The sequence below is a fragment of the Olea europaea genome, unplaced genomic scaffold (genome assembly GCF_002742605.1).
Source record: "Olea europaea var. sylvestris unplaced genomic scaffold, O_europaea_v1 scaffold1650, whole genome shotgun sequence".
Lineage (NCBI taxonomy): Eukaryota > Viridiplantae > Streptophyta > Magnoliopsida > Lamiales > Oleaceae > Olea > Olea europaea.
The window spans coordinates 279,265-302,105 of NW_019234158.1; the positions used below are offsets into that span (position 1 = coordinate 279,265).

Genomic DNA, 22,841 nt, shown 5'->3' on the forward strand with positions numbered 1-22,841 from the left:
TCTTTTGAGTTATTGTTTTAAGAGGATTTGAGAAGATTCTTGGTGATTCTTCGTAGATCGATCATTGCGTTTTGAGATACAAATCTTCTAGTTTTATCTTTGCGTAGTGATTAAACATTTGTAACATTTCGTTGCCATTTTGGATTATTTAGTGCAACCGAGCATCCAATAAATTGGATGCTCAACGGGGAATGTAAATATTGGAAGTCATCATCGATCCTCAGGGGCTTAGGTCAAAAGAAATCACTTGTGTTGAATCTTTAATTTCTGCACTTTTATTTTCTATAAGATCATTTATTATTGCTTCTCAATGGTAATATCATATGAACTTGGTCATACAGTGGTATCAAAGCCAATACTGAGGAGCAAGATACCCAGATTTTGGAGAAATTGGTTGATCCGCAATCGTTTGAAATTTTCGGAACTGTTGTCAAGCAAAATTGAAAGAAAATTTGTTTTTCAAACTCTCCAGGTGCGATCTTTTAATTTTTGTAAAGTTTACTTTCAGAAATTCAGGTTTCTTGACTTTTCCCTTGATTTACCATACGTAATAACCCTTTTGAGACTAATTTTTGTCTAGAGGCTCCTAAGAGGCATTGGTAATTTGAGATAAATCAAATAGGGGTGTGTACATATTGAAGGAGGAATTTCTAAAACGTAGTTTTGTGATCTCTATTATTGTGTTTTCTTTTGAGTCTTGATCTGCATGTTCTCTTTGTGTGCTTGAAATTTGTGAAATCTTATTTTACTAAGTGTAATTACTGTGTTCTGTGATTGACACCGATCTGTATTCTTAATGTTCTTTGAAATCTATGAAAATTGTCTTCAATTTGTAAGTCATACTTGCTGATAATATCTTCTGCTAAGTTTGAAATTAGTCAATTTGATAGAAAAAGTGATTTCAATATGTGGAGTCAAAAAATGATTGCAATTTTAATGCAAATGAGATGTATAAGGGCTTCAAATAATAGTTGGACTATTGACTTACTTATTGCAAAGAAAACTGAATTTCAAGAAGTTATTTGGAGTACTATCTTCTTGTACTTGTGTGAAAATGTGATAAGAAATACTGGTGAAACAAAAACTACTTCTAAATTGTGGGCTAAACTTCATGCTAAATATGTGACAATAGCTACTCCCAATAAATGTTTCCTACTAAACAATTATTTTCTTTTAAGATGGATTCCTCAGTTGATTTGGATGAAAATTTAAGCAAATTCACAAAACTCACCCAAGACTTAGCCAATTGTGACGAAAAACTTCAAAAGATCATATGGTTGTTGTCTTGTTAAACTAGTATGGTAGGAAAAACTTACCATTGATATCATAACTAATTCCCTAAGAAATAAGACTCTAGAGATGAAAACTGATTCTAGTAATTGTCAAAATGAAGATAATTTGTTAGTAAAGGGAAAAGTTTTTGTAAATCAAATTATCACTCTAAGTCTTTTATTGCAAATAAAAATATGTAAAGAATAAGTCGAAAAAATAAGGCAAAAGGCAAGAAGAGTTATTAGCGAGGGAGGTTGGGTCATTTTGCTAAAGATTGCTTTAAGAAGAAAAATGATTAAAAAGAAAAGAAGTTTGATGATGGGAATAATGCCTTATGTATAATAAAGTGAAGCATGAAACTGGTTTAGTCCTTGTTAGTGTGGAAATGTAATCAAGTGATGAATAGATCCTTGACTCAAGTTCTTCCTTCTATATGTGCTCAAATAAAACTGTTTTCTTGATTTTGAAAAAACTGCTTGAGGGCAAATTATAATGGGAAATAATATTTAATGTAAAGTTAAAGGGACATGTACAATAAAATTGTTATTGGATAATAGTAATGTTCTATTTTCTGAAAGGAACAAGCTATGTTCCTCATTTAAAGAGGAATCTAGTATCCCTAGGTATGTTAGATTATATGGAGTTTAACATAAATTTGGGTCATGACACATTAAAATTCTCAGGGGCAATGATTCAATCGTAAGTACCCCTAAGAAACATTACCTCTATTTTCTAAAAGCTAAGCCATTACTTGGATTGACTACTTTTGCTTACTTTTGCTTTATCTGGAAACTTTAAACTTGCAAATTTATGCCATGATAGACTTGGTCATATTGGCAAAAAGAGTTTGAATTCTTTACTATTAAAAGGAGTTTTTGAAAAATTAAATTTAGGTGATTTTGGTTCTTGTGAACAATGTGTTATAGGAAAACAAGTCAAACTACTTTTGCAACTAGAATTCATAAATCCAAACGAGTATTGGAATACTTACATGCTAATTTGTGGGGTCTTACTGATTTGTGTACATTATTTGGTTTCAAATATTTTTTTGCTTATTATTGATGATTTTTGAAGAAAAATTTGGGCTTTCTTATTAAAAAAAAAAAACAAAGATGGGACATTTTCTATTTTTAGAGATTGGAAAACTATGTTAAAAATCTAATTGATCATAAAATACAAATCTTAAAGACTGACAATGGTTTGGAATTTTATAATAATGAATTCAAATTTTTTTTGCAAAGAACATGGTATTTTAAGATATAGAACCGTCACCTATACTCCCTAACAAAATGGAATAGTTGAAAAGATGTACGAGACTTTATTGAACAAAGTAAGATGTATGCTTTTAAGTTCTGGTTTGCCTAAATTTTATTGGGGTGAAGCTTGTAAAATTGCAGTATATATTGTTAATAGAAGTCCTACTAGGGCTTTAATTTTGATGTACCTGAATCTGTTTCGTCTAATAATACTGTGAATTATTCCCACTTGAAAGCATTAGTTTGTGTTGCAATGCTCATCAAAACATTGGTTAATTAAAACCTAGATCACTTAAATATGTTTTCTTGAACTATGATGAAAATGTTAAAGGCTACAGATTATGGGTAAAATGTGAAAAGGGGCATAGAGATATTATTATTAGAAAAGATGTTATATTTAATAAATCCTTAATGCCATATTTAGAAGGAAAAGAAAGTGTATTGATTGATAAAGATATTTAATTTAAGGTGGAGTTTTCTCACATTGAGCAAGATACTCTTGTACCTGTAGTAGATAAAACTGGTCCTAGAGAATATATCTCTATACCAAAAACCGAAAATGATCAAGAAGTGAATCAGACTAACCAATCTCCTACTTCTCTTCCTTTTGATGAGTATCAACTCACAAAAAATAAGAAGAGAAGGCAGATTAGACCTTTTACCAGATTTGACAATGATAATTATGTTTCCTTATTTACTTATCAAGGACAGTTCGAAAATGAGTCAATGTCCTACAAGGATGCCATTAAGTGTAAAGAAAGTAAAAATTGGATGGCTATCATGGAAGATAAGAAGTCTTCATTTCTTAAGAACAAAACTTGGGATCTTGTTATCAGACCTAAAGGATAGAAAATCGATTGTCTGCAGGTGGATCTATAAAGAAAAACAAGGAGAACGAGACAGTAAAAATGTTAAACATAAAGCTAGGCTTGTTGCAAAATATTTTTATCAGATGCCTGCCTGTTCTTGTTGCTTAATTTAAATAGGATCTTGTATGGTAAGTTACATGAAATGATTTACATACGATAGCCTGTTGTTTTTGAAAGAGGAGATCATGAAAATACCATTTGTCTATTGGTCATTAAATGGTTTAAAACAAGCACTTAGACATGGTACAATATGTTTGATACTTTGTTCTGAAGAAACCAGTATGATACTTGCTTATACTGTAAAGGTGATGGAGGTAAAAATTCTTTGTTTTATGTGGATAATATGTTGCTTGCTAGTTATGATAAATCTGAGGTTGATAATATTAAATTGAAATTGTAATATGAGTTTGATATGAAGAATCTTGGTTTTGCTAAAAAGATACTGGATATGTAGATTTGGAAAAATAAAAAAGGGGACTTGCTATTCTTGAATCAACATGATTATGTGGTTAAAATTTAAAAAAAAAATAATAATAATAACATGCATGAATGTAAACTTGTAACCTTATATTTTGCTAATCGTGTTAAGTTATCTTTTGAATTTTGTCCTAAATTTGAAGATGCATATGCTAGAATGTCTAAAGTTCCTTGTGAAAATGCTATTGGTTCTGTTATGTATTTGATTATTTTTACAGGACCCGATCTTGCATATAATATTAGCATTTTAAGCAGATTTATGAGTAACCATAGGAAAGAACATTGGAATGCTTTAAAATGGTTATTAAGATATCTTAAAGGTACACATAACTCAGGTCTAATGGTTAAATGAAGTAAAGATGGTGTAACTTTAAAGGCATATAAAGTTTTGATTTTGCTGGAGATAGAGATAACACAAGATCGACTTTATCCTATTTTTATAACTTATGTGGAACTATAGTTAGCTAGAAATCACAACTTCAAACAGTTGTTACTCTATCCTCTACAAAAGCAGAATATATTGTTGCTACTAATACTATAAAAAAGGGAATGTGGTTAAGTGGTTTAGTATTTGAACTTGAATTTGTTGATAATCATGCTATATTATTTTTTGATAATTAAAATGCCATTCATCTTGGTGAAAATCCTATGTTTCATGACAGAACAAAGCATATTGATGTTAAATACCATTTCAATAGAGATGTAATTTCTAAAGGGATTTTCAAATTTGGTAAAGTTGCCATGAAATTTAATTGGTACAAAAGTGATTCCTTTAAGTACATTTGTTGATTGTTTGAAATTTGTATCCATTGTTTCTGTGTAATGCATGTATAGGTACCTAGAGCAAATGAAAGTGAATTGTAGTAATGGTCTTTGTTGCACTTATAGTCCCAAATTATGGTAGCAAGGTGGCAAATGTTGGATTCGAATCTTAGTCCGAATTGAGGTGCTTCAAGAATTTGTACTTAAAGCGTGTTTCTAAGAAATGCAACTTTATTAGTAAAACATTTTAAACTGGATTGAGACATGTGGCTCTATCTTTGCCGTTGATTGCTGGATTCTTGATGGTTCTAATATTCTTGAAATGTTGTTTAACTTGGCACTTGGCATGTTTTTCTCCTTTTGGTTGAGATTGACTTTTGGTTTTAAGATAAAAAATCTATCGTCTGCTTTGGTTTCCTCTTTTATGTCTTTCATCTTAAATTTTTGATTTGAGATTTATGATCTGTAACAATTATCCTTTGGTTTGTGATATACTGAGTAAGTAGGATTTGTCTACACGTACACAACCCCTTACATAATTGTTTACACTTGTTGAGCTAGCATCTTCCCCAGTCAAAAGCCAACTTCTCGCCAATTTGAAAAAGAAAAGAGGAAAAAAAAATTGATTTGTCTAAAGAAACCCTTCCCTCCTTCATGTATCTTTCGACTTCATTTTGGAGGCAAAGAAATATGGAAGATGAGGAGAACCTACAGTCACAATATTCGGAATATGAAGCCGACGAAATCGATGCCGAAAGATTCGACGCCAGCAAGTACAATGATTTGAGCCCAAGACATTTTCTCCCATCAGCTGCAAGTGAGTTGTTTTCACAAGTGAGCGAAAATGAAAACAGGTACCCATTAGTCGAAGGTGATGACACCGATGCCGACGATCTTGAGGTCGATGAGATCACAACCGACGACCTTGACAGCGAGGAGAACGCAGGTACCCATTATTTTTGAAAATCTTATATTGTGCACATTCTCCCGTCATTTGCACTCACCCGTCATTATTGAACTAAACAGTGACAAACACCTAAATATATTTTGTAGTCTTTGAGCATTTGTTAGGATTTGAAATGTGTAATTCCTTTTAGTTCTTCAAACATTTATTTCCATTGAAAAGGAGAAAGGAAAAGAAAAACCTTGTTTTTATCTCTTTAGTTCAAACAAGATAAACATAAAAAAAAATAAAAAATAAATTGAAGCTCTCTCAGATTCCAAGTGGTTCTTGCTCTGTGCATTGTTGACTTCAGCTGTATAGTTCATACATTGCAGTGTCACTTATGACAATAAATATCTTATTATTGAATTAACGGCCAAAGAAGAATTCTTTTATCTGGCTCCATTCTTTTTAGAACAATTTTTTTTTACCAGTTTCTTTGACATTTATATGTTTTTGGTTTGACGAAATTTATGTGCAGGTTATGAAAGAAATGACATTACTGTGCCAAGCCTGGAATGAAGTCCAAAGACGAAAATGAAATTTTTGAATTTTACAAGAAGTATGCATACCAAGTCGAGTTTCCTATCAGAAAAAAATTCAAGGGAGGGTGAAGATGGGATAGTACGATATGTATGCTTCACATGTAGTCGAGAAGGATGACAAACCACTGCTACAAGTTCTTCTTTAAATCCTCGTTCAAACAAGATAAACATAAAAAAAAATAAAAAATAAATTGAAGCTCTCTCAGATTCCAAGTGGTTCTTGCTCTGTGCATTGTTGACTTCAGCTGTATAGTTCATACATTGCAGTGTCACTTATGACAATAAATATCTTATTATTGAATTAACGGCCAAAGAAGAATTCTTTTATCTGGCTCCATTCTTTTTAGAACAATTTTTTTTTACCAGTTTCTTTGACATTTATATGTTTTTGGTTTGACGAAATTTATGTGCAGGTTATGAAAGAAATGACATTACTGTGCCAAGCCTGGAATGAAGTCCAAAGACGAAAATGAAATTTTTGAATTTTACAAGAAGTATGCATACCAAGTCGAGTTTCCTATCAGAAAAAAATTCAAGGGAGGGTGAAGATGGGATAGTACGATATGTATGCTTCACATGTAGTCGAGAAGGATGACAAACCACTGCTACAAGTTCTTCTTTAAATCCTCAGCCAACAATCCAAACTGGATGTAAAGCGAGGGTGACAGCATGTTCGGAGATAGGTGGAACATGGCGTATTAACACTGTCTATTTCGAGCACAATCATAGAACAAGCCCATCTAAATCGAGGTTATATTGATATAATAGCGAAATTAGTGCTCGCATCAAAAGACAGCTTGAAATAAATGACATTGCTGGAATTCCATTGCACAAAAGCTTTAACTCCGTCGTAGTTGAAGCTAGTGGATATGACAAGCTGGCGTGCGTTGAAAAAGATTGTAGAAATTTTATTGACAAAGTGTGACGGTTAAGGCTTGGTGAGGGAGACGCCACTGCAATTCAAGCCTTTTTCTGAAGAATGCAAACAAGTACTCCTGGCTTCTATTTTAGTATAGATTTGGATGAAGATTGTCGGTTGAGAAATGTGTTTTGGGCGGATAACCAATGCAGAGAAGCCTATAAGGAATTTGGTGATGTGGACACGTTTGACACCACATACTTGACCAACAAGTATGATATGCCCCTCACTCCATTTGTTGGAGTTAATCATCACAGCTAATCAACACTTCTTGGATGTGGCCTAATTTCGAATAAAGATACTTGGACTTTTGTATGGTTGTTTAAGACACGATTGGAATGCATGCACGGTCAAGCTCCGAATGGAATTATAACGGATCAAGATCGGGCTATGCAAAATGCAATTGAGATCATCTTCCCAAACATGAGACACAGATGGTGTTTGTGGCATATTTTAAAGAAGTTATCAGAAATGTTCGGTAACCGTAGGCACAAAAATTCTATTCTTTCTAGTGTACATGGGTTGGTGTATGATACACAAAGTCCTCTAGAGTTTGAGGAAAAATGGCATACAAAGCTTGTACATTATGAACGACAAGAACATGGTTGGTTGACTGGACTTTACAATGATAGAAGGTGTTGGGTGCCATGTTATTTGAAAAATTTATTTTGGGCTGGTATGTCAACCACCCAACGAAGTGAGAGCATAAATGCCTTTTTTGATGGATATGTTCATTCAAAAGCTTCCCTGAAGCAATTTGTAGAACAATATGAGCGGGCATTGAGAAGTAAAGTTGAAAAAGAATTTCAAGCTGATTTCAAATCATTTTCGCAGATGGTCCCATGTGCAACAAGGTATGATATGGAGAAACAATTTCAATTAGTGTACACGATCTCTAAGTTCAAAGAGTTCCGGCAAGAGTTTACGGGGAAGGTGTATTGTGAGATCTTATCTGTGACGGACTCATATTTTGACTTCACTTACGAGGTTCGTAAGGATATCATTAGCAACGAAGGCATGAAGAAACAAATTTTTACAGTTTCATTTCGTAGGGAAAATTGTGAATTTGAATGCAATTGCCACTTGTTTGAGTTTAGAGGAATTATTTGCAAGCATGCAATATCAGTTTTAATCCGTAACGATGTGGTGTTAATTTCGAAGAGATATATATTGAAGAGATGGAGACGAGATGTGAACCGACCTTACATGAGGTTTCCCATCAAACATGATGATTTTGTCAGTAGCGCCGAGCAGGTTAGAGATCAGCAACTATGCAATACGTTTACCAAGTTAGCCGATGTGATAGCACATGACGAACAACAATGTAGGAGAATTATGGATTAGATCATGTTCGAAACAACAGAAGCATCTCAGTCGAAGTGTATTAATGTGGGCTCTCAATGTGTTGACTCAGTAGCATGTGCTAGCGGAAGCATATTGGATCCAAAGTACACGAAACGCAAAGAAGCCCCTAGAAAACTTCGTAGAAAAGGTCATCTAGAAACTAGTTCAAGCAAATCTAAAAGTTCTCGGACGGTATGAAATTTATTCAAGCTTTGTAACATACTTTTAGCTTTCAAAGATGCTCAAACTTTTTTTTCCCATGTTGCACAGGTGCCCATGTGTAAAAGGCAAAAGAACGGGGTTTCATCCACGTTCACCGTTGAAGATGTTGGGACACGGGATAGCTTTGAAGTGTTGTGATGGCAATGAATAAATAGCAACGGGATTTCTTTTGTGTTTTGGGGGGGCTAAAGATGATGTTGTGCAATGTAGACAAATCAGGTTATGTGAATTTTTTATGTACAACATTAATTATCGATTGTATAAGTTTTTGGGTTCTTCCTAGGCATTATGTAATTTCCTATTGTCACTGTTATGTAATTTCCTACTATTTATAGTCATTGCACATGGCTTACTATTATTATAAATTTTTGCTCTCTTTTTTCCCCCATAAATTTTTTACTAGGAAGACTTGTCTGCATGACTTGACTTCAATGCAATTTCCTTTGCTATTTTAGTTCATCATGTGTTTTCCTCACTGAGTGTTGTTACATACAGCTAGAATGAATCAATGGTTTTTACATGTAGCAAGCTCTTAGGTTTCCCCAGAATCTATTCTCCCTGCTCAAATTCACTATTACGGGCTTGAACCATCTGTGAGTGCACGATACATGTTAATGTTTGCTATATAAACAGTTCTTTGGCTAAATGTGATTGATATGGTTTTCTGTTAATGCTTTTGTCTCTGTATAATAGTGATATTTAGGTACTAATGTGTAATTAATAAACTAAATGAGGTCCATAAAAATGATATTCATGTTCCAATTCACATGCATTTGTCAAATTGATTGAAAGAGATAGCAACCAAGGGATATCTTTTTACCACTTTATATCAAAGATACACATACGAAAGCTATAAATGACATGAGCAACATTATCTTTGCCAAAAGAAATTCTCGTTGAATCCAAACCCGTTTTAAACAAACCTACACCGTTACATTACACATAACCATCCACTTAAAAATTACATCCATAAACAACTACATTATACATAGTCCTATACTCTTAACATTACTAGGTAGCTTTCCTTCACTTGTCGTTGCCTTCCAAAACTCGTTTCCCCGTGCAAATTGTTATGTTGAAGGAAATCTCCAAGTCATCTTCATTAGTAGATACTTTAGTAAATTCTTTGAACATATGCGACAAATCATCGAACCGATCTTTAGGCTTCGGGACACCACTTGATTCACCTTCAATATGCAACTGATATTCTTCAATGGGCAAGATTTTACTCCACTTGAAATAACTGCAGTCCCGAGTACAACAATGGAATATCTTTCCTATGTTTTCAGTATTCTTTTCCACCTCCATACATTTGACGAAACCCTCACCACATTTTGGACATACTCTTTTCTTCGGGCATTCCAACAACGTGTATCTTGGTTGTCTACAACTATGATAGATTCCTTTATTCTTGCCTGCCATCAAACATGACTAACGCAACCACATAATAACCAAATCAACAGCAAATTATTTTGAGATACCAAATTGCATTACAAATAGAAGACCAATTAGCATAAGATAAAAGGAACACTTGTACCAATTGTCTATTTAACCTAACAAACATTACTTAGCATCAACAAATAAGCATATTTATTTCACAGATTATTCTTTGCCCATTTGCTATCACAAATCCATTTTTATACCCTAAACTTATCATCAACAAATAAGCCAACAGAAATGGTAAGATTGACTGCAATAGTCACAAATCCATTTTTATAACTATAAACTTAACATCAACAACTATGCAAACACAAATGATATGATTCGTTGCACTAATCAAAATCCATTTTTATAACTATCAACTAATAAGCTAACACCAACGGTAAAATTCACTGCACCATTTCATGAATTAAAATTATAAGCAAATTTATTCCCAGAAAAATGCGAAAACATCGAATAACTAGATTTATCCCAAAAAAAATGCGAAAACATCTAATACTAGTAAAAACTAGTTGCTGACTAAGTAATCACAAGAAATAAGCAACTAGAATGAAAAAAAAAAAAAATCAGCTTCGAACAACATATACTAACCTCGATTTCTTTCGGTTCTTCACAATAGTATGAAGCCGACACAAGTTAAGAGAGAGAAGGGCTCACAGTTCTTCAAACTAAAAAAAATGGAAGGGAAGGAATTGTGCAAGGAGATCGAAAGGTACAAAGAGAAGGACTTTCGCAGATTTGAGAGAGGAGGAATTGTTTGTGCAAGCGAGATTCAATTTGGGGGAAGGAGTCTTTCTTTTAAAGTTAATTTCTCTCGCGAGATTTTGCTGAGAAATTGACTTAAATAAATTTTTTGACTTGGGAAGATGCCAGCTCAGTAAGTGTAAACAATTATGTAAGGGGTTGCGTACGTGTAGACAAATCCGAGTAAGTATTAGTAAGAACGTGGGGGTTCTTTTGAGTTACTGTTTTTAGAGGGTTTGATAAGATTTTTGGTGAATCTTCATAGATCAATCGTTGTGTTTTGAAAGATAAGTCTTCTGGTTTTATCTTTGTGTAGTGGTTAAACATTTGTAACCTTTCGTTGTCATTTTGGGCTATTTAGTGCAACTGAGCATAATCCAATTTATTAGATGTTCAACGGAGGATGTAGTAGCATTGGAAGTAATCGTTGAACCTTCGAAACTTAGGCCCAAAAAAATCGCTTGTGCTGAATCTTTAATTTCTACACTTATTTTCTGTAAGATCGTTTATTATTGTTTCTCAACGCTAATATCGTATGAACCTAGTCCTACACATATCCACATATGTTGTTGCAACTACTTGTCTATGACATTGAACTTCACAAGAAACCTTACAGATTTAAAGGATCGACCACACAATTTATTCAGATCATTCATCTGCATTCTAACTTGTCTACTGCTTGATTAAAGCCCGTTGAACTCCATCCGGGATTTTACCCATGTTGCCAAATGTGAAAACCTTTAGCATACATTTATTGACGTCGATCAACTCAAAGACACATGTATCTCCCACCTTGAGGCTTTTTTCCTTTACAACCGTCTTCCACCCTTTGCCTAAATAGTTCTGACGTCTTTTTCCTCGAATGATATTGAGTAGCCACTTCTTACCATCAGAATCATGAAGTTCAAAATGCTCAGAAGCTCCAGGAAGATGCTGAGAAAATGCGACTGGAACGTACTTCAGAAATAAGAAAAACTTAACCACGTTAGGGTCAGATGAAAGCTATACTTATGACATAGTAAACTCAAAGCTCAAGAGCTTACCATCCAACACCTTGGAAAAAGATTGTTTGGCTTCAAATCGACTACAAATGAAGGATTCTTAGGTGAAAATTTTGCTGCAACATTTACAATATGACTATCAATATTTCACCAATTCATTATTTTTAAGCGAAACTTATCGTGGATAACTTACTTGATGTATTCAAATTCTCCATTTTAATTTCCAGTCCTCCACCATCTATTTTACACTTGCTTCGTGTCAGATAAGAACAGCGAGATTTTGATGTCTCAGCTGCATCGCGATTGCCTCTATCGACTACATGTCTTATATCATATCTTGCATGGATCCCACATATATTTCCCACACCATGTCTTGAAGAAGAAATCTCTGGTTTACTAGGGAAGGAAGTTAGAATTTTAACAGAGTCGTCATCACTATTCTCATCTTTTTTAAAGTTACGATTATTATGATAGTCAACTTCAGTGGTCGACAAGTCAAATATATGAACCTTGAAGCTCGAATCCCCGATGTATTTGAATAGTAAGAAGTAGCCATAATCAATGGAGTGGTCATCAAAAAACTTTTCCCAGCCATCGTGAAGCCAGAGTGTCTTCTCCGCCTTTTCCAACCTCACACACCAATTGCCATCACTAGGATCAGTAAGTGTGACAAGGCTCGATAGCTCATTTCCATACTTTTCAACAAATTTATTTGGGATCCTCTGCACAAACACAAAATATAATTGACGACTCAATTTTTAGTAACAATGAAAAAAAAGGCATGTCACTTACCAATCTTTGTCGGGTTGTGGTCGAAGGCAAAACAACCTTAAAAAATCTTGCTGGTAAATTGGATACCTCTTCCATTTTTATTTCTGTTTGTTGCATTTTTCAACAAGAGCTTGTTATATTAAGAAAAAAGCCGTTTCATATTCCAGTCCACTAGCCAACTTTCCCAGGATGAAAAGTCTCTCATCAAGTCCCGCAGTTGCCATTCCCAACAAATTGGGTTGAGTTCTTTGCCTAAGTTGTTTTTTTTTTTTCAAAACCCCCCCCCCCCCCCCCCCCAACCACAAAAGAAAAAAAAGAAAATGTTTCATCAAAACTAGAGAAAGTTGATATAACTTAAAATTTACCAATTTATTATTACCCACTTTATATGGTTTATTAGTTTTGACGTTAACGCCTCAGCCATGAAATAAAACTAGAAAGAGTTATTTGGATAGATATTAATACAATTTGCTATCTGGACTAGGGCGAACAAGTTTTTCTTTAAAGAGTGGCGAGACTCCTCAAGATTTGCTTAGCTTTTGAGATTACTTCAGGATCATTTGACATGGTTTTCGAGAAGTCAAAAAGAGCTTTTGAAATCCAAAAGTTGCTTTTGGACCCGTTTGGTTAATTTTGTTAAAGTGCTTTTGGTAGTTAAAAAAGTTTTTAGAGTAAGTCGATTCAATGTTATTTACTCTAAAAACACTTCGGGAATGGGAAATGCTTTTAAATGTTCATTTTCAAACAAAAATTACAGTGACTTCCTTTAAAAACTCTTCTACAAGAAGTAAAAGTAAAAGCAAAAATTATACCAAATGGGTCATAAAGCTCATTTGACAAAGTTTTTAAAAAGTCAAAAGTTGTTTTTGAAAATAAGAAATTGCTTTTGAGTATGTTTGAACGACTTTCTGAAAGTGTTTTATCCGATTAAAAAAGTTTTTAAAAAAAGATCGACTTAAGGTATCTCCCTTAAGAGTTGACTGTCTTTTTTCACATTTTAATTTACACTTTGCCACGTGACATTATCATATTAGACAGTTTAAATTTCAAACAGTTTTTCCATCTAATTAACACTTGACAACAATGCAAATATCAAATAATATGTCAAAAATCAATGTACAAATAACAAAGTGTTTTTTTTTTTTTTAAATGCCTCACGAATCTAGTTAACTTTTTTTCAACTTTATCCACAAAACGTATTTATTTTAAATTAACATGTACATAGTTCTCCAATTAATGGAGTGAGGGGGCAAAACTAACATGGTGTGGGGTCATTTGTAGGCCTTTGCAATGAAACAGACAATAGAGATACTACTGATCAAAATAATTAATTGGCATCCTGAAATAAGATTAACATAGCCAAAATTAGCAAATATTTTGTACGTGCAATGGACTTATACTAGGATACATTAATATTTTGTTCCCTAATTAGATACCTTCTAAAAACGTGACAATTTACAAAAAAAGGTGTACTATTCTCAGGTTACAAGATTTGATCAAATGGGACCATTGAATGTATTACAAGGTATGTGCCCATGTGCCATTTTGGTACGACCATATGATAATTTCTGCATCAATATTATGATGGTATGACAACAAATTAACTTGTACTGTTGCATTCAAAAAAAAAAAAGCATAATAAAGGCCGGTAAATTGGATCTCTAGCCCCTCGAAAATGAACTTGTTAAAGGTTGAACCACGTATATTTTAGATTTAATGCTTTTATAATCAAGGGCGAGTTCATGATCAGACTAAAAAATTTTAAATCAGACTGGAGGTTGAAAATGTATTTTGAAATCATTTTAATTATGTATTTTTCCTTCGATCTTGCTTTAGAAAAGATTTAAGGAAAAAAAGATGGATAAAATTGAATATATAGCTTTAGAGGGATTGTATTCAAGACGAAAAGTTTCTTTCTTTTTGATCGATTGATCATGTAAACGGTTAATGACTTGGCATGCATGTTTTGTAAGTTAGGTCGGGAATGGGTTATATGAAACAATTCACCTATTTTTATATCTCTTCACTTTTCATTTAGCACAACAAATATAGACTCTTTTGAGTTGTGTTATTAAAGTTATATTCCATTAATCGACTGTTTATGCATATAGTTCACAATTCATATACACCTTAGGAACCTTAATATTTGCTCAATAAATAAAAAAGAAATATTTGATTAGATGAATAGATAAAATAAATCAGAATCGACTCGACCTTTAATTAAATGAGACAATTGATTAAGATCACATATTTATTGATTACCGATAATATTTACGTCACTAATTCTGTATGAGTAACTGATTGATTAGGTACTATCGATGATTTTGTCAGTAATCAAAACTTTCTATTTAAATTTTTTATAATATTTAAAAATAATCATTAAAGATTTTCTATTATTCCCGCTACTATACATTTATTTATTTATTTGTCATAAAATAATTATAATAAAGTGGCAATGCAGGGTTCTACTTTTACACGTTTCTCACGACTGATTACTAATCATTCAGTGATCCCATTGACAGATGGGTCCTCATAAATGCACGGTTCAGATTAAAATTATTGTGGGCCACACCCAATAGGGCCAATAAGCACCCACCACTGATCTTCATGGCGCCAGCTATGCCTTGCCTTTTTCTATTATTCATCTTGTTTTTTAGTTATATATAATTCTGTACATAGATAAATTAAGGAAATTACTAGCACGTGGATCTCACTACCTGGAGGACCTCACCGGATATTCGTATGTCGTGACAGAAAATTTAGTCTCAACTACATGGGGTATACGCCCAATCAAATGAGGAATTATTACCCATCACGGGGTGGCCGAGTTGATAAAATAGGTGAGCGCGGAGGCCTTTGGTCACGAGTTCGATTCCCCTACCAACACTTTTTCGGTTGAACCTGTCGCATAGGACTTGCCTAGTGCGATTTACCTGGCTGGAGTGATTTGCAGGCTATTGCGTCGACTCGAGTGTTTACCCAATGCGCACCCAAAGAATAGCAAGTTTTTGAAAAATCAAAAACAACATTTGGGACAAATACGAGGTATTTGAACTTGTTTGAATAAGTTTTAGAAAATGCTTAGTTTGAACACAAGAGTTCTAAGAGGAAGCTGATGTAAATTAACTTCTTAAGGAAACTCTTTTACATGAAATAGAAGCAAAAGCAAAAGTCCTGTCAAACAGACTTCAAAGATAAAAACAGAAGCAATAGTAATCCGTCAAGCAGGCTCTTACTAAGCATGTCTTGCAGCATAAGATGGGAATCCAAAATGCCGTATTCCAGTGACCTTTTCGCATGTCACAAGTAAGAATTCATATGTAGAGCTCATCAGTCATGGAACAATATTTATAATAAGATGTTGTCTCAATGAAAAAAAAAGCCCAAATGTGACTTTGGACAAAACCACCCCATCTCCGAAAAAAAAATATTGCCTTCCCGAACCCTAATTAAATCCTACAAATCGATCAAGTTGGACAATATTAAAGAAAAAGAAAGCAAAACACAATTTGAACGAATCAAACTTCTCAATGCAATTGGGAGGATGTAAAACCATGACTATTCATGAATGTTGCTCGTTGTGTCTTGCCGATCAAGTGAGATACATGGTTGTGTACGAGCACCATATTGTAAAAAGAAAAATACCAAACAAGATTACTATATTGAGAGTGTAAAATTAAATTGCCTGTGAATGGCATTTAGTTTGAGTTTTTATAGTGGAAGGGTTGAAGTAATTATCATTGGATGAAAGATAAGTGGCCTCGTCATAAAGGCCTACTCGTCATCCTCATGGCGTCACTTCTACAATCTTAGGTTTAGATGATACTTAATGATTTTGAAAAGTGGTCACCATATGGTCTGGGTTTGATATTTGAAAAATAGACTGACAAGTTGATTGAGAGACTATTGTTGCAGAGATATCACATAAATCAATCATATGAAAGATCTTGTATAGAGGATCTCATAGGTGAGGCGAAGTAATAGAAGATGTCTTGTGGAATGAAATATTTCATCATCGTTTCGAAAATAGGCTAGAGCAGATTGTGGCACCTTGCCTCGATCATGAAGACCCGACCTTTATATGTCACATCGACTGAGGTGATAGATCACTTTGGCTTCTTTAGTTTGATGGCCTCGGGTCGAGTCAGTTTATTGTGTTTGTTGAGGGGGTATGTTGCAATGTTGCACATTTCAAGATGACACTAAACAAAGTAAATAGTTGCCTTGTCACGATAAGGTGTGACATGTGTCATTTATTTTCTTTATATACCTTTGTAAAATAATGGCTTATTTTGAGAATATTAATTTTGAATTCAAATGTTCATTTGAGTTTTAAATGAATGATATTGATCGCTTAAACTTAAGGAACTTTGATACCATATTGAACCATAATTGGTTTTAGTGTGGTTGTCTTGTATTAGTAATCTCAAGACAAAGTGCGTGTAGTTTTGTGGCATTTGATGGATAGTCCCATTCGTCATTAGCAAAAATGATTACAAAGCTATGTTGTAATAGACTCTGATTTATTATCTACTTGGATCACGAATCTAGTGCTACCTAGATCAATAATAATCTCTTCTAATAATACTTCACATTGAGAATTCCTTAGAGAAAATTCTTTGAATTTGTGTTTGATTTCAATAATATTCTACCAGAAAAAAAAAAAAAAAAAAAAAGAGTGGAAATTTATGTGTGAGTTAAAAAAAAATGTGAAAAGGAAAAGAAAATAAATGCTTTTAGTGGGTTCCTTTTTTATTTCTTTCCAGAAAAAAAAAAGGGAAAAAAACTTGATTGAAATACATCTAAAGGAGGAAAAAAATAATTTAAAATTTTCCGAAAATTAGGGTTCCCAACACAGAAATTGAAACTTTAAAAAAAGTGAAGTTTTGATCCTCAATCTATTTAATACTAATGAGAATTCATAATTTAGACATTGTAGATAAATATCATGTAAGTTAAAATTGTAAGGTAAAATCGTCTTACCTCTTAATATTTCTTAAAATTTGAACATTAAGGCCATATTTGATCCACATTATTTGGAAAAAAATATATTCTTAAACAATGAGTTGATATTATTTCAATCACACTTTTTTCAATAAAATAATGTTACACGCAAATTAAAAAAAAATTAGCCCTTGTTTGGGCCATATTATTTTCATAAAAATGCATTTTTAAATAGTGCAATGATGAAAAATGTGTGGTTAAAAAATAAGAAAAGATTTGGATTTACATGTAATATTATTTTATTGAAAAATATGTGATTGAAATTATGTTAAATCACTGTTTAAATTTTTTTTTCAAATAATTTGGGTCAAACATGACCTTATTTGTTAACCACACATTTTTCATCATTATACTATTCAAAATTGCATTTTTATCAAAATAATGTGATTGAAACAAGAGCTAAATTCTCTTGTTATCTTAAGTTTCACTAATCACGAGAAAGTTAGAACCTTACGTTTGAAGGATTAACTGATGGGAAGTGTTACATGTACATAATTGTCTACATAATGATATTCATAATTACACGTGGCACTAGATCCAATTTTTAATTCAAATCTCATACTTGTATATCAACAATCAGATGATTGTCATATCACATTATGGACACTATTATGTACAAGTAGAATTTTCCTTAACTGATAGGTCCAGAATCCCACTCTAATTTTTTACTTATTTCTCATTTTAATTTTGAAATAAAAATAGCATGATTCGATTTAATTGTGGTTGGTAAGAGTCTTGGTTCAGACTCCACGTGAGTCACTCTTATATAATTCAGTCCATAAAGACAATTGTCGCCAGTGGGTCCCAATCCAAGTCAAAAAATTGAACATCAAAGAATGAGTGGGTCCCATCTAATTCGTGCAATCATTTTCATTTGCCTTTGGCCCTTTGCTTGAATTTTTGCCTTTACTTTTTGGGCATTTGCTTGGCCTTTTCATCAATCTTTTAATATCCTAACAAAAATAAATAAATATTCTTTTGTTCTGGCAGATTATTATCCCTATGGATTGAAAATTAGATATTTTATCTACACCCTACAACATGGTATGGATGAGTTGGAGCTCAATACTTTATTTAGCTACATAATTGATAATTCACATGAGCTAGAACTCAACCATTCGATTTGGCTACAAAATTATGAAGGCTATAGTCAGAGGTGATCAAGTAACATGTAGATATCGTCGAGCTCGTTATTAACACCATCCAAAGTGATATCTAAACAAAGTGGTCAAGTTAAATAACATGATATGTTGGTGGATACGATCGAGATCGAAATCTACACTAGCTCAATAATACTCGAAGTTCAATGTAACAATTACACGTGACAACTGTTGCAACGTGGAACGACTTAAATATGGATGTGATAATGCACCATGCTTCATTCAAATCCATTATATTTTGGCCCCCCATTTTTTGAAATGAAAATGGGTAGAATTGTGTTTGTTTGAAAAAATATTAGTTGAAAAAGAAGGAAAAGTTAATATTATTTTATGGAAGATTGTATAGTTGAAAATAAAAAAGAGAAAAATGAAATGAAATTTAATGGAGGCCAAAGGGGCTTAGACAACTCCAAAGTGTTAAACAAAGTTTGATTCAATGAGGAATCTTAAGTTAAAATTGTAATCCATCATGGTGCTTTCCACTTATACTTTAAATCATAAAAATGTGATATTTCTTATTCTCATTTCCTAGGGAATTCACATAATTAGACACCAAGATTTACACATTCTCTATAATCAATTCTGAAAATATTTTTGAGTTGAGCATCAGAGTTTGTAAAGTAAATGGCTACCCAATTCGACCAGCTTGTGAGATTTATTATTTTGTAAATGTGTGAAGAACTCCCATTTTTAAATGTTGATATAAGGCTTATTCCATTATTGCAATCAACAAAATTCAACCAATGTGAAACATATTTTGACACATGCAAGTAAACTCTTATAATTATACAACGAGGAAATTATCCCCACACTTACTTTTCAATTTTTCATTTCAATAATCAAGCACAGCGATTTTTCTTTCAAAAATTAGGTACACCTCTTAAGAAATCTATAACTCCCCTCTCTCCACTCTCTCTATTCTCTCTATCCATCTAGAGACTTGTTCGACCGCCATTCCCCTTCTCACACCTAGCGGTGGATCAATCGACGCACGAGGATCTTGCAGCACCAGGCCATCCTTATCAAATTGACACTAGAGGCGCCGTCATCCCATAAGAAATCCAAGCTATTTCAGATCAAGTGGAACGATATTTCTCTTTGGGCTAGGGATATTGTGGTGGATAACTGTGCAATTTGCAAAGTATACTATTGCTTGGCATGTTTGCAACCATGCATTTCATTTCGGAAAAAGGATTGAAAAATTAAGATTCAAACATTCACGCTTTAAAAAAGTTACCTCAAAACAAGGCAAATTAAAAGTCGTCCCTCTTGAAAATTCAAATATTCACCGACCGAAAGGTAAACCGGTCAAAATAACTCGGAAAACTCAATCTTTCTCATTTTCTACCAAAATTTGTTCCTAAAAACCCCAAAATCCCCGTAAAAGGGGGGAAATCTTGCCAAAATTTTGGAAATTTTGATCGTTGGCTTAAGAAAATAATTTTTATTTTTTGAGATCAACGGCGAGCACAACAAAGAAAATCGTAATTGAACCTCGATATGTGTAATTATTTATAATATGAACATAACTTGAATATGAAAGTACCTATATAATAAAGAACTCTTCCTTTTAGTTTTAGTTCTAAAGTAAATCAAACTCTTTCCATATATGAAGCATGTGTGGTGAATGTGATAGGTCTTCCATCCAATTAACTAGTTCAACTACAACCAATGATGAAGTATATCTCTTATAATTTATTCAAGTTCTTATTTTGAAACCAACAAAGGACTTAATAGGACCCAAGTAAACTAAGCTCCATTAAAATAATATTGTTGATCCGATCAACTCTTGATCAGTCGAGATAATTGGTTAATCCTCGTTCTATTTTCTGTAGCGATTTGAGCCTCGTGCTCAACCATTATCTTGCGAATTGTTACTTTGGGAGAGGTTAAGCCTATCTTACCCTAACAGATTTCTTTCGCCTCACTCAGGATTCGAATACACGGTCTCCCTTAAAAAGAGACTTAAATTAAATATTGGTACCAATTGGGAGAGATTTATAAATCCTGGTACCAATTGTAACTTTTCAATTGGAATCAGAATTAAACTTAAGTCTTTTTGAAGGAAAAATCATGTGTTGGAATCTTGCGGACACGACAAAATTCGAATCTTAAGAGGAAAATCTTCCATTTTATCCTTCGCGGATTTTTGTCACATTCTTAGAATTTAAGCACGTGATAGAAATTCTATGAGAGGTATGAGAAAATATGCCCTTTCAAAGCGGTCAGTACATAAGAGAAAGGTCGGACACCAGGCTTAAATTGTTATAATTTCATTAAAAGAATGAGATATACTCTCAATCTAATTGAAATTACTGAATTACATATAAAATATTAATTGTATTCTTTGACTTCTTGTTCTCACTAATTATTGGTAGACCATGTTGAATATTTGGAACATGGTAAAATACCCAAAATGCCATGTTTCATACATACATAAATTCTCAAATCATATTTTTCTTTCTAATAGTCCTATATGATCACATCACAATATTAATTCAACAATCTATCTAATTATTTTGCTCAAAATTAAACTGTCCACTAAATAGGAGGTCATGATCGTGCCTATTAAATATGTTATGGATTTCATATTCCAAAAATATATTCCCGTTATTTTACTCTACTTCCCGGGCACCGACATATCGACCAATCATTTGATTTCAACCATTGATAACTCAAATTATAGCTCATGACTAGGATCCCACGTAAAATAGTCAATCAAATTAAGTTCGCGTTGTCAATTTCATATATTAAATTTCACATGGTCCGATCTAATACATTCGAAATGTATGCTCAATAAACCAAATTCAAAGATTAACTTTAATAAAATTGAGATAATCTTATCAAAATAAAGTATTCATATTTATTTACCGACCATGGATAATAAAACTTAAAAGAATTTATAAATCAAATCTTCCCTTCACTCAAGTTTTATTTTATTGAATTTTTTTTGACAAGGTTTTAATGATATATCATTTGTCCTTAAAAGTCCAAAAATAACCGTATTCTCTTTTCTTTTTTTTCCTTCTTCGTTTGATATTTTTCTCCCAATGAATTTTTATCAAACAAACTTTTTAACGAGATAGATATTGTGTAATTGGTCGTTAATGGAGAATGTTGTAAATTAAGTACTCATTAGTGAATGACAATTGTATCTTATTATTATTATTATTATTATTATTATTATTATTATTATTATTATTATTATTATTATTATTATTCTACCGCTGCAACCCTAGCTAATTCTTTTCTCTAAATATTGGACTTTTATTTTCAATAAAATATACACAAATCTTTGACTCTATATTTTCTTATCTTCTCTCTTTTAATATATAATCGTTATATATAGGAGCTAATGTTTTCCCCTATTAAGTAATCTTCCTATTAATTTTAAACTCTCTGATGACTTTAACTTATAGATTTTTGAGCCCCATTTTTTTTTTTTTTAAATGAGTTTTGGAATAGTTGATTGATGAATGATGTGCAGTTGAAAAATAAGGAAAAATTTTGAATTTACGTGTAATATTATTTTAGTTTTCTCGGCCACAAGAACAAGTAATATGCAAGAATTATAACGAGTGGATAACTTGATCACCTTGGATAAGCCTCTATCATTAGGTATTTGAGTGTGCTTTCATTAGCAAAATTGTACAAAATAGATAACACTACAAACGAACGCGTGTTGGCGTTCCTAAGATTGTGGGATAGAGAGAGATAATGGCAACTTCTATACATGGAAATTTGTGGAAAAATAATCTCAATAACAAAAATAATTAATTCTTGAACCTATGTCCTATTATGTTTGGGAAGATCGAGTTTGTGATCCTCTTTGCCTCCCAATTCAACTTCTCCCCATGTAAAAATAGATTGAAACATCACACATAAATGTATAATTCAAAATTAGGATTACCGTTAGACTACTTCACATGATGTGTTCGTTATGAGCTTTCATGGGCCCACAATAGTCACTTGATGAATCATGGATCGTTTTCATAAATTTTGCTACTTGTACAGGTGATTCAACCTATACAAGTGTCATACACAGTATTGGCAACACTATAATAGTTGCCAACGCTGTAATATTTGGGCACTGCCCAATGACAGAACCCCAC

General features: G+C 32.8%; 2 protein-coding genes across 2 annotated transcripts; one reads left to right on the top strand and one right to left on the bottom strand.

The window, feature by feature from the left end:
• The first annotated feature begins 7,385 nt into the window (after positions 1-7,385).
• On the top strand, positions 7,386-8,387 carry LOC111377404 (protein FAR1-RELATED SEQUENCE 5-like). Its single transcript, XM_023000499.1, has one exon. It carries the CDS (start codon positions 7,386-7,388, stop codon positions 8,385-8,387), a length of 1,002 nt encoding a protein of 333 aa, XP_022856267.1.
• Positions 8,388-11,465: 3,078 nt separating this feature from the next.
• Positions 11,466-15,210, bottom strand: LOC111377405 (B3 domain-containing transcription factor VRN1-like). The gene is made up of 5 exons (XM_023000500.1): positions 15,108-15,210; positions 13,321-13,343; positions 11,988-12,516; positions 11,837-11,910; positions 11,466-11,750 (listed from the first exon to the last, which is right to left on the bottom strand). The coding sequence occupies exons 1-5, from the start codon at positions 15,208-15,210 to the stop codon at positions 11,466-11,468; spliced, it is 1,014 nt and encodes a 337-aa protein (XP_022856268.1).
• Between the last annotated feature and the right edge of the window lie 7,631 nt (positions 15,211-22,841).

Excerpts from the sequence above, each read along its gene's own strand:
- LOC111377404 (XM_023000499.1), top strand. The coding sequence starts at position 7,386 with ATGCACGGTCAAGCTCCGAATGGAATTATAACGGATCAAGATCGGGCT.
- LOC111377405 (XM_023000500.1), bottom strand. The coding sequence starts at position 15,210 with ATGAATAATAGAAAAAGGCAAGGCATAGCTGGCGCCATGAAGATCAGT. Across the intron at positions 13,344-15,107 it reads CAATAATTTTAATCTGAACC|AAGAGTTTTTAAAGGAAGTC; the intron begins GTGCATTTATGA and ends TACTTCTTGTAG. Across the intron at positions 11,751-11,836 it reads TTTTTCCAAGGTGTTGGATG|TACGTTCCAGTCGCATTTTC; the intron begins GTAAGCTCTTGA and ends TTATTTCTGAAG.